The sequence below is a fragment of the Leptodactylus fuscus genome, chromosome 6 (assembly GCF_031893055.1).
Source record: "Leptodactylus fuscus isolate aLepFus1 chromosome 6, aLepFus1.hap2, whole genome shotgun sequence".
Classification (NCBI taxonomy): domain Eukaryota; kingdom Metazoa; phylum Chordata; class Amphibia; order Anura; family Leptodactylidae; genus Leptodactylus; species Leptodactylus fuscus.
The window spans coordinates 41,306,451-41,319,366 of record NC_134270.1 but is presented as its reverse complement, the minus strand read 5'-3'; the positions used below and the strand labels follow the sequence as shown (position 1 = coordinate 41,319,366).

The 12,916-nt window shown below is 41.1% G+C and overlaps 1 protein-coding gene across 1 annotated transcript; it reads left to right on the top strand.

The window, feature by feature from the left end:
• Positions 1 to 228: 228 nt before the first annotated feature.
• Positions 229 to 11,372, top strand: LOC142209977 (interleukin-18-like). Its single transcript, XM_075279011.1, has 5 exons — positions 229 to 339; positions 2,030 to 2,228; positions 3,278 to 3,418; positions 6,345 to 6,481; positions 11,076 to 11,372. The coding sequence occupies exons 1-5, from the start codon at positions 229 to 231 to the stop codon at positions 11,304 to 11,306; spliced, it is 819 nt and encodes a 272-aa protein (XP_075135112.1). The 3' UTR covers positions 11,307 to 11,372.
• Positions 11,373 to 12,916: the final 1,544 nt, after the last annotated feature.

Here is a 12,916-nt window from a genome sequence, read left to right as displayed (position 1 = left end):
TTCAAGTTACAATGATCAGACCATTGTATCCTGAGGCTGTTATAACTTGAGGGACCATTGTACTGAGATGTATTTCCTGTGCATTTATGGCTATATAATAATAGTAATACATTTAACAGCAAAAACTAAATGTTCCCATATTTTGGGGTATTTATGAAATAATAGATTGTACCTTAAAACCACTCATCTTTTTTTTTTATAGGAAAAAATCGAGAGTTCAATGTGATCATGTTCAAAGAGGTTGCTGGCGATGAGGGTAGAATACCAGTGGCCATCACATGCAAAATAGACAATAAGAATTACATCTTCACTGTAGAGGGTGATTCAGTTATTTTAAAGGTAAGATCTTATCCTAAATAAATCCTCTCCCTGCTAAAAATAAATAAATATTTTGGTCTGAAAATCTCAGGTATATTCATCTTGGGATGGACTGCAGGTGACATGACTCAGATTACACATCTATGGAAAGGGTAGGGGTAGGAGTGAGCACAGGCAGACAATGACAGATGCCAAAACAGGGAACAGATGCTGGAGCTAAATAGGAGCTTTCTCTCACAACCAAACTACTTTATTCACATCAATGCAGGTAAGTAATTCTCTGTATATGCCCTGCAAGTGAAAGAAAGAAAGTTATTGAGCAGATTCTCCTCTACTTACTGTGGGCAGTATAAAGTTTCCTCTTTCCCTATCTCAGAGAAAAATTAAAAATGCAGAGGAAAAAATTGTTAAATGATGCAGAACAAAAGTGATGTAATAGGTTGACTGATCTTCTTTGCTGCCTGAGGCAACCAATATAAGGTCACTCCCTTTCAAAAAAAAAAATATCCAACCAGGCGATTGTTGGTTCCGTAATGGGGCCCCCCATAATTAAAATTGTAGGCCACACTCCCCATTTGTAGATCAAAAAATCCCCTTATTTGCCCCACTTACTGGCCCCCACAGTATACTATAACCATTACTAGCCTCCACAGTGTATTACCTCATTTATTGATAGGCATACAGTATAACACCCCCTTTACTGACGTGCACACAGTAAATTGCCCACTTGACTGACCCCCACAGCATATTGCCCCCTTTAATGATCTCTGCACAGTATACTTCCCCCTTTACTGATCGCCTCTTAATGTTGGCCCCCTCACACAGTATACTTCCCCCTTTTTGTCCTCCCCTAGATATATGTTAGGTTTGACCTAATGTTTCGGGCTCAAACTGACTTTCTTTGATAATTTCACCACAGATCACTAGTTAGAGTGCGTTCACATATGTATGGCACAGCTATCAGTTTCCCTCCGACGTGGTGCACACAAGATGGGGGAAAAACTAATGTCAGAATGGATCCCATATTTTTTTTTTTTATCCCATTTATTTCATATATGTGAGCCCAGACCCTGCTGCCATAATAGATAAGGACTACTGTTTATGTAAATTATGTATGGAGGCACTAATGGGGAATTATACTGTGGGTGGGGGTGGTACTAAGTAGAATACTAAGGAGGCCCCTGTACAGTATGTTACATTAGCCCCACACATATAATGCCACATTAGTCAACCCTACACTATATAATGTCACACTAGTTGCCCCAACCCAATACTAATTTTTCTTTTGTAAATCTTAGGTGTGTCTTATAGTGTGATGAGTCTTTTTGTCCAAAAAATACCATAAATACTGGATGTGTTCAACATTTACTTGATGGAGGACCCCGTTCAACAGACTTTTACTATAAGTAGTTGAGTACCCCTATTGTTATGGCCCCAGCAGCCCATCATACCTCGTGGACCATCATGTTATAAACTGATGGTGAAACTGATGACAATTTATGGTTTTTCTACACTATAAGGTTGCTCGGTGTCTGTGTTTTTCTTCTTTTGAATTTATGGTTTTAGAGTAGAAATTTGTACAAAAGCCTGATGACAAGTGACGCATTTTCACATCAGTTTTGGTATCAGTTGGAATGACTAAGGGACAAAAAAACTGATACTAATGTAACTAAGTGTGAATGTACCCTAAGTAATGAAATTTCATTAACAGGAGAGTAAATTGCCACAAAGGATCCTATCAAAGACCAGCGAATTTATCTTCTACCGAAGACGGCATGATAATGGTTTCATATCTCTAGAATCATCTTTGGAGAGAGGATCTTACCTTGCATGTAGCGATGATGACTCAAATCTGAAACTGAAGCGCTGTTCAGAAGATGAAATTGATGAAACTGCTAAATTTGACTTTAGTAATTTACTTTGTGTTAAGTTGGAAACAACATGGTGTCAATGATCTCACAAAATATCTTTATTATTAAGCTCTTGGTTACAGACTTTTGCTGGTTTTAGACGCTGTGTTCGGTCTGGAAATTCATTGTCTTTGTGTACAGAATAGATGTGTGATCAGTCTGAAACCCAAAGCACCAGACATCGCTATTCTTCCTTACTGCGGGATATGCGGTCGTCACATGGACCATGCTTCCCAGACTGAACACAGTCATCTGAAACTAGCTTTAGGGTATTTCTTACATAGGAATTTGCCACGGATTTGGGGGCAGATTTAGCCCCTGAAGCCACAACATATTCTACCCCGAATCTGCCTTTCAGTGTTTTCAAAGGGAGGTAGAGATCGCAGCAGGACAGTGAATAAATACTCGTCCTACTCGGATCTTGCTGGATTTCACGGCTCAAGATTCCAAGCTTAGTAGGCCTATTTATCTGAGCTTCATCAATAGCAGAAAGCCGCAATGGAATGCCGATTCAGTGCATTGACACGCCCATCGTGGGTACTATGCGGCCAAATACAGCGGCAGACAATGAAAATTAATTCTTCATTTCCCACTGAGTGATCATATCCTATAACTTTCAAATAACACTCATCTATTTTATTTGTATTCCTATGTCCTGCATTGACAGTATTGGTGACAGATCAGATGAAAGTACATACATTTTTGAGCACTGTCCACATTAAAGGGCTTTCCCATTTATTAAAAATATATATTTAATAGGACTATGAATGGATATGCGAACATAAAAATATAGTACTTACTGGAGTCCTAAACATGAGAAATACTTGATGCCCACTCACCGGTTACTGTCCACCTAAGAAACTAGTTGAATGTGCAACTCAAAGCAGGAAGTGACAGGGACGCAGGCAGCCTCTGAGCCAAAGCAGCAATTGGGTGGAGACGAGTACACATAGACCCCAGCGTACAGTATAACATATTTGTTTTATTAATTTCTCCCAGTGTTTCTAAACTACATTTTCTATTTTTTATTTTTTTTTTTTAAATTACAGAAATTCTAGTTCTACACAGCTTTGTAAAACAACCCGATCCCCCCAATATCCCATATCATTTTCGGAATATACATAGCGACCTACTCATTGCTAACCCAAGAGATTCCATTGCTACTTTTAAGTCAGATGGACACCCTGAAGGTAAGCTTCTGCTTAGGTTCTCTGTTTGTTGGCATATTGTTTTGATTTGAAAATATTGGAATATTTCATGGCTATAGCACTTAAAGTGGATCGCTCCACCACAAAGCTGACAGTGAGCTGAATTCAGTGTACTGTCAGTTTTGCAGGTATGTTCCCCACATGGGCGCCGCCATTTTCCCTGTGATCAGGGTGCCTGGTGTTCCCCAGCCTGTCATTCTATTTCTTCTATTGCTAGCTACACTAGGTAGCCTGCAATAGAAGTGCCGGTATTTTGCAATGTATTGCAATGCATTAGCATTGTAATGCATCGCGTTAGTGATCAGATACCCTAGGGCTCAAGACCCCTAGGGGTCTAACAAATGCAAAAAAATTTTTTTTTTTTTTTTTTAAAAAAAGTAAAAAAAATATTTAAAAAATATTAAAAGTTCAAATCAACCCCTTTCCCTAGAACACATATAAAAGTACTTAAATACTGTGAAACACCTACACATTAGGTAACACTGTTCCCGAAAACACCCGAACTACAATTCTATAAAAATATTTTTCCTGTAGGGTAAACGTCGTAGCGGGAAAAAAAGTCAAAAGTTCCAAACTGCCTTTTTTTTCACAGTTTTGCCTCTGATAAAAAATTGAATAAAAAGTGATCAAAGCAAAAGCAATTCCCCAAAATGGTAAAACTAAAAAGTACACCCGGCCCCGCTAAAAAAGACGCCCTATGCATCCCTATACACAGAAGTATAAAAAAGTTACGGGCGTCAGAATATGCTGACTTTTAGAAAAAAAAATTTTTAACACAGTTTTGGATTTTTGTTAAGGGGTTAAAATGTAAATAAAACCATATAAATTTGGTATCCCTGGAATTGTACTGAAACACAGAATACAGGGGACATGTCATTTTGGCTGAACAGTGAACGCTGCAAAACTGAAACCCATAAGAAAGTAGCACAAATGCATTTTTTCTTCAAATTCTTCCCAGTACATTATACAGAACAATTAATGATAGCATTATGAAGAACAATTTGTCCCGCAAAGATTAAGACCTCATATGGCTCAGAGAGCGGAGAAATAAAAAAAGTTATGGGGTTTGGAAAAAGGGGACACAAAAACGAAAATCGAGATATGCCATCAGCGGGAAGGGGTTAAAAATGGCACCGCTCTGCTGCAGCATGGCCACCATAGCTACTGAGTCCCTGCTGTTATGTACAGTGGAGACTCAGAGCTAATGCCCACAGTCAGAGTCCACTCTGGTCGCGGGCATTTCAGGTCAGGATCACCCCCAAAGTCAAAAAAATCGCCCCCAAGGCCAGTCCCCACTAGCCCTGTACTTTTCCAGTTGCAGGCCAGCTCCCCTGTGAGGTGATCACAAAGCCAACCAATTCGCATGGCAGCCTAGAACTTTAGAGCCTTTTTTTTTTTTTTGCTGTTTCACCTGCGATAAAATTTTTTATAAAAAGTGATTAAAACAAAAGATGATGCAACCTAGATGGAGTAGATTGAAGAATGGGAGTTGTAGTGGCAGATAATATGCCATATACAAGTACACTCCACCTAACATTCCAGATCTGCTCTTGGGCCAGACACTGTTGAGGGGGGTCCTGCAGCACTACCAGATGGTGGTGGTGGTAGTTTCCCCTGGGGCGCTTCCAGTTGGAGAGAGGACCTCTCATCTCTGAGCCGGTGTGGTGTTGGTCGAAAGGGCCCTAATGGTCAGGCAGGCATGACTCAGGAGGCCAGAGATGCAGTGAAACAAGTAACAGTTTATTGTAGCAACTGGAACAGAGGTAATGGCAGATTCCAAATAGGGTAATAGTATAACACTGTCCATTCCCCCAGCCTTGGTTATAGGAGGTTGCCCAGGGATGTTAAAGGCTCTATGGTCTACTTCTCCACTACGCCTCCTCTCATGCCTCTCCCAGATGAGGATGCAGGGGATAGTGGTGCCGGGATACCTGACAGGAATCCAGCTGCCTCTATTATAGGATCTTCCTGGCACGGCACGGATAAAGTCCAATACTCCAGACAGCAGCAACTTCGTTCTCAGGGCTGTCTCTAGTTGAGTCTGTTGTAGAAGATAAGCCTCCTCGAGGCTGTAAGTCTAACCGTTGGGCCTTAATCCAGAAGCTAGGTGCAGAGATACTCTGCACACTGTTCTGCACTGAACTCATACTCTGAACACACACTGAGGATCAACAGTCACTGTGGAGACTGGAGTCTCCTACAACCCCAGCCAGTGACCAGGGCTGAACCAACGCAAAGGTTTGAACAGTGCAAAACATTGACATATAACATAGAGCATAAAGGATGGGACATACCAACATAATCCAGAGGCACAACAGACAAACACTTAAAGCAGTAGCACTCTGGGATGCTGCATAGACACTCACCAAAATGTTATAACCTGGCCATGCAAAAAAGAAATACGCCCTACTCATCCCTGTATGAAAAATAAAAAATATTCCGGGAATCAGAATATGGTGACTGTAAGAAAACTTTTTTTTTTTTTTGCAACGTTTTAGATTTTTGTTAAGGGGTTAAAATGTAAATAAAACTATGTAAATTTGGTATCCCCAGAATCATAACAAAACATAAAATACAGGTGAAGTCATTTTGGCTGCAGAATGAAATCTGTAAAAACAAAGCCGATAAGAAAGTCGCACAAATGCACTTTTACTCCAATTCTACCCCACTCTGAGTTTTTTTCCAGCTTCCCAGTACATTGTAAAGAATAATAAATGACATTGTTATGAAAAACAATTTGTCCCGCAAACATTATGCCCTCATATTGCTCTGTGAACAGAAAAATAAAAAAGTTATGGGGTTTGGAAGTCCGGAGTCAAAAACAAAAATTGAAAAATTTCACCAGCAGGAAAGGGTTAACCTGATTTCAAAACTTACATTTTTTTCATCTTCTTCTTTTTTTTTTTAGGGGAGCAAGCAGTGTTTTATCTGAACACATATAGGTCTAATGATATGTCCTCTAATGCATTGCCAGTGGCCATCAGCTGCCATGTTGGGAGGAAGAATTACATCTTGTGTGTACAAAGTAATTCTGTTATCCTCAAGGTAAGATCCATGTCCCTGTAATGCCTGGCTCCTCTTTAGGGTCCTCATCTCTTAGAAGTATGATATGATATTGTATCACACACCGTTACACTATAGATATTTGCACCTTATACTCGGCTCAGTTATACAGTTTTACCCAATAAACTTCTCCTTTCACCTTATATTGTAATCCCTTATATATACATGTGTTTTTGGTCATTGAGTGTTTTTTTGAAGAAAGAGATCCAATAGAACTTGTAATTTATCAATTTGTCTCCCAGATTTTTCACGTTTCCCTCTTTATACCAATGTGAATACAGAGATCGCTGTCAATCACTGGTTAGGACCCCTCACTGGACTCCTAAGCATGGAAAGAGAAGGAATTCAAAAACTACAAGTTATACTAAATAATGCCCCATAAAATGATACCAATCTGATGGATTTCTTCTGATCCATACCATGATGCCCACAGATAAGACTACATGTACCATGGCACGCGGCAGGATACATTTTCCAGACAAGTGAGATTTGGATAAATGTAGCTTTTGTGATCATAGACTATGACTTTGATAATGGATGATTATGATGTTAATCTGATTTCCCTTAGTCCTAACAGCAGCACAATATGGGGTATTTTTGCCCTCTGTGCTGGTAGGACAGGCAGAATTTTTAATTACCATAATTATTTGCAGGACAACATCCCTATAAGAGGGCAAAAGAGACCTCCTCCCCTTGTGTCAATTATAAAGAAAACAATATTACCCGGGGGGAAGCTTGTGCTTCTGTTAGGACTAAGGGAAAACAGATTAACATCATAATCAATGATTCCCTTACATTCTACAGTGGGACAATATGGGAATGTAGCAAGAAGATCCCCTAGACAGGGTTCTCTCACACTACAGTGCTTAAAGGGATCTTATTATACAAACTTTTTTTTCTGAGTAACACATTGGAATAGCCTTAAGAAAGGCTATTCTTCCCCTACCTTTCGTTCTCTTCTCCGCGCCACCTTTCCGTAGGAATCCCGGTTTTTAACGGTATGCAAATGAGTTCTCTCACAGCACTGGGAGCAGGCCCCAGCGCTAAAACAGCACTGGGGGTGTCCCCAATGCTGCGAGAGAACTCTCTTCAGTGCCGCCTCCATCTTTGTCAGCAATGTCCACTTCATCCTCTTCTTCCGGTGCAGGTTTCAGACTTCTAGGTCTCAGGCAGAGCAGACGGCGCATGCCCACAGGCCACAAGAAAATGGCCGCTTGCACAATAAGTAAGGACAGTAGGACGTTGTTGACGAAGATGGAGGTGGTGCTGGAGAGATTTCTCTCGCAGCATTGGGGACGCCCAGAACTCATTTGCATACCGTTAAAAACTGGGATTCCTACAGAACTGTGGTGCAGAGAAGACAACAAAAAGTAGGAGAAGAATAGCCTTTCTTAAGGCTATTTCGACATGTTACTCAGAAAAAAAATGTGTTTGAAAGATAGGATCCCTTTAAGACAGTATGAATGTCCAAAGGCAGTAGTCTCTGAACTACGGACAACTAACAGATAGTGTTTAACAAAGATTAGTTGGGATGACCAAAAAACAGGTGCACAAAAGGCAAGATCGGGTGTCTCAATGAGCATGTGAAATTTCTCCTCTAATGGAACTGACTGAGAATGTCTCTCAATTCAAGGCTTCTTAGAGATCTGAGAAATTGAGTCTCAGATATTTTTCATGCTTCTTGACCCACAATTACATCACATATGGACAGATCCTCAAATGGGGTCCCATGGCATTGGTTACAGCTAGTGTAGTCATACCATCAGACAGAGGGATGTCGCACTCTGTATAAGCAAAATGTTTCAGCTTGGAGGACCTTTCCCTCCTGGAGTTGCCACTGCCACCAGAAGCAGAGGAGGAAATCTATAAAAGGGAAAAAAATCAGAACAGTATGTTTGACAGTAACGGGAGACCGGAAATAAATGCAGAGGTAATACCCTGCAGATGGGTATTATAAATACCCAGGGTAAACAAGCAGCAAGCAGACAGTAGCAAACCAAAAGGGAGCATAGTGAGGCCTCCCCTATAAGAGACAACCATTGTCTCTGGGAGAAAAGTTTAAATAGACAGGGATGAGAGACCATACTTCCCCATAAATCCTATATACACAAACTCTTTTAGAGACAATGGGGTCTTTAATGCCACTACAGCGATAAAGACAAGGACCTTGAAAATAGGCTGGTAGCACAATCCAGCAGGAAGTAGACCACAAAAGCATACCTCCCAACATTTAAAGGACAGCTCCACGCACTAATAATTTGACTCCACCTATTTCCATCCATTTCTCATTTGGTACACCCTGCACCCTACATCTCCTCCACACACAGTACACACTGCACCCCACATCTCTCCTCCCACAGTACACCTATGCACCCCACATTTCACCCTTCCGCAGTACACCCATGCACCCCACATCTCCCCCCACACAGAACACACTGCACCCCACCTCTCTCCCCCCCACAGTACACCCATGCACCCCACATTTCACTCCCCCACAATACACCCATGCACCCCACATCTCTCCCCCCACACGCAGTCAACCTTGCACTCCATATCTCTCCCCCCCCACAGTACACCCTGAACCCCCACCTTCCCCTCACACAGGGTCCAGCCTGCATCCCACATCGCTCTCCCACACACAGTCAACCTTGCACCCCTCATCTCTCCCCATAATACACCCTGAACCTCAGATCTTCCCCTCACACACAGTCCACCCTGCATCCCACATCTTTCCCCTGCACTCATCCTTGCCCCCCACATCTCCCACAGTACATCCTGCACCCCACAGTACACCCTTGCACCCCACACAGTACACATTGCACTTCATATCTCTTCCACCACAGTACACCCATACACCCCACATTTCACCCTCCCACAGTACACCCATATACCTTACATCTCTCCCCTCACACACAGTCCACCCTGCATCTCACATTCCCCCCACCTAGTACCTTAGACTATGCATCTCTCCGTCTCTTGACTGCATGGGATACAAAGACATGCCTACCTAGTCATGTGACCGTTTGATGTCACACAGGTCCTTTTGAGTACAGGAGTCAAACTTTCCCCCCGATCACCCACTGCTTTTTTTTCCCAGTAACAAACTTTTATATATTACACTGGGGAACACAATTTTTGTTGACTTAGATCTGACACTTGTTTCAGACTTACTTTTAGCTCTTGGTTCCAAAAATGACCCCCATTTTTCTCTAGCACGTCAAGTTTTTAAGATACAAGATACCCTCCATTTTTCGTGAAAATCTTACAAAATATACACTTACATGACAATGAAACAGAAATTAATCTGAATATACTAGAGTTATTTTCTCCTACAATTGCTATTTATTGCTCAGTTTGGTCCATTGTTTTAGAAGTAGTAAAGTTTTGACTTGGAATGGTGAAACTGCCACAGATGTAACAAAATGAATCAGGGCTGTTGAGGCACTTACGACGAGAAGATGAAGCCGCAGACATGATCGAATGGAAAGCAAAAAAGTACTTATGTCTATAAAAGAATAAATTCTGTGCAGTGCAATAATGCAGCGCCACTACACACACAGTGCTACATTGCAGCCCCCACTACACACAGTATACTGCCTATCGCACCCCCGCCCAAACAGTATAGTAACCATGGCGCTCCCCACAGCCCGACACTGAGTACTCACCTCTCAGCATCTTCTCCCAGTCAGTCGGGACAGTTAAGACGTCACCACGCGCGCGGGAGACGGGTGCACAACCTCCCACCACCTTGTCGCATGCGTTACCAAATAGCCTAGCGTGGTCACATCAAGATACGCTGTAGAGAAAAAACTTGACGTAATAGAAGAAAAGTAACTGCAGATTTGAGTTCAGCATGTCAATTTCAGTATTAAACAGCTCAAAAATTTAACTCAACAGAAAAAAAATTTCTTTTGTTTCCTTGTGTTATAAGAGTGGATGATGAATGGGGGAAAATTTGTTAATAAAACACTTCTGGGACATGCAGTAACCGTGCAGGACCGCGGAAAATCTGTCTGAAATCGGGACTGTCCCACAGAATGCGGGACGGATGGGAGCTATGCAAAAGTGTAACAGAAAAAAGGGGCCCCAGGGAAACAGGACTTGCAAAAAGGTTCTGGAGCCTGAAGTTACAACACCACTTCTCTTGGTTCCGTAGCAGAAGCTCTGCTGAAGCCCCTAGCAAGGCCAAAAGCTGCACAGTGGCTGTGATCCGACAAGAGCAGGCACACCCAGCCCAAAAAACAGCCACTGATACAGAGCGCAGTAGAGAGAAACAAGAAAAAGAGATGAACAGCTGAAGAGGAGAACACTACTAAAAACGAGTTAACCCACAAAATCCTTTTAGAAAAAAATGGGAGGACAAAAGAGCCTCCTCCACCTGTTCCATCACACAAGACAGAAAAAAAACATAAGGGGGGAGGTCTCTTTTGCCCAATTATAGGGGTGTTGTTCTGAAATGAATTATGTTAATTAAAAATCCCGCCTGTCCTACCAACATACAGGTGCAGAAATACCCCATATTGTGCTGCTGTAGGACGTAAAGAATAAGCTGATTTTTGTTTTTTTTCATGACCAGGAAGGCAAATTGCCAGAAATTATAGCATCAAGGACCAGTGAATACATTTTCTATGTGACTGAGTTTTCTGATCCACAACCTGATAACCATTTACTGAAGTTTGAGTCGTCATCAGAGCAGAAATGTTTCCTTGCATGGCAAACAACAGACCTGGAAAGAAAACTAATACTAAAGAAAGAAGTAAATGACATTGATGAAACCAAAAGATTTGCTCTGAAAGAAAAAAACTGATGTAAAATCTACAGATATACAAGCGCTGCCATCATCCATGTTACCTATCCATGTCAGAAATACAAACACCACTGTGTGTTAATTTTTTGAAATTTGTAGAAAATTCTAGAAATTAATTATTTTTTTTAACTCATGTTTTTTAACTGAATAATGACTGACATCTATTTTTCATGAAGACTTCAATACATTTCCATGTATTTATTAGAAGCCGAGTCCTCTAATGTTACCTATGCGTCATGTGTTAGTAAGAATTATATGAACGACATCATCACCCAAGTATACCATATTTTATACCCCCTCTCACAAAACATAATTTCTTTTTTTTTCCAATTTGAGACTGTGTGCAGAATTATTAGGCAAGTTGTATCTGAGAGGATTCTTTTTATTATTGTTCAACAACTATGTTCTCAATCAACCCAAAAGAATCAGAAATATCAGCTTAATATTTTTGGAAGTTGGAGTGGGTATTTTTTAGATTTGGCTATCTTAGGAGGATATCTGTTTGTGCAGGTAACTATTACTGTGCAGAATTATTAGGCAACTTAATAAAAACCAAATATTTTCCCATCTCACTTGTTTATTTTCACCAGGTAAACCAATATAACAACGCAGAATTTAGAAATAAACATTTCTGACATTCAAAAAAAAAAAAAAAATCAGTGACCAGTATGGCCATCTTTCTTTACAATGACACTCAAAAGTCTTCCATCCATAGATTCTGTCAGTTGCTTGATCTGTTTACAATCGACATTGCGTGCTGCAGCCCCACGGTCTCCCAGACACTGTTCCGAGAGGTGGACTGTTTTCCCTCCCTGAGGATCTCACACTACCAGCCCATGTCAGTACCCCACGTCCACCTTGCTGGCGTCTGACTCTCTGCCTTTTACTGATCCAGCCTCAGGCCCATCAAGAGTCACTCTCATTTCATCAGTCCATAAAACCTTAGAAAAATCAGTCTTAAGATATTTCTTGGCGCAGCCTTGACGTTTTATCTTATGTTTCTTGTTCAAAGGTGGTCGTTTTTCAGCCTTCCTTACCTTGGCCATGTCTCTGAGTATTGCACACCTTGTGCTTTTTGATACTCCAGTAATGTTGCAGCTCTGAAATATGGCAAAACTGGTGGCAAATGGCATCGTGGCAGCTTCACACTTGATTTTCCTCAATTCATGGGCAGTTATTTTGCACATTTTTTATCAACACGCTTCTTGTGACCCTGTTGGCTATTTGCCATGAAACGCTTGATTGCTCGGTGATCACACTTCAAAAGTTTTAAAATTTCAAGACTGCTGCATCCTTTGCAAGACTTCTCACAATTTTTGACTTTTCAGAGTCCGTCGAATCTCTCTTCTGACCCATTTTGCCAAAGGAAAGGAAGTTGCCTAATAATTAAGCACACCTTATAAAGGGTGTTGATGTCATTAGACCACACCCCTCCTCATCACACAGATGCAAATCAGCTGATTTACATCATTGGTAGTTGGCTTTCCAGCCTATACAGCTTGGAGTAGGACAACATGTATAAAAAGGATGATGTGATCACAATACTTATTTGCCTAATAATTCTGCACACAATGTATTTATTGAAAATTTACAGAGATGCAAAAACATAA

Coding starts and splice junctions, on each gene's coding strand:
- LOC142209977 (XM_075279011.1), top strand. CDS start 229: ATGTTCAAAGAGGTTGCTGGCGATGAGGGTAGAATACCAGTGGCCATC. Junction 2,229..3,277: donor AACTGCTAAATTTGACTTTA/GTAATTTACTTT, acceptor TTTAAATTACAG/AAATTCTAGTTCTACACAGC. Junction 3,419..6,344: donor GTCAGATGGACACCCTGAAG/GTAAGCTTCTGC, acceptor TTTTTTTTTTAG/GGGAGCAAGCAGTGTTTTAT.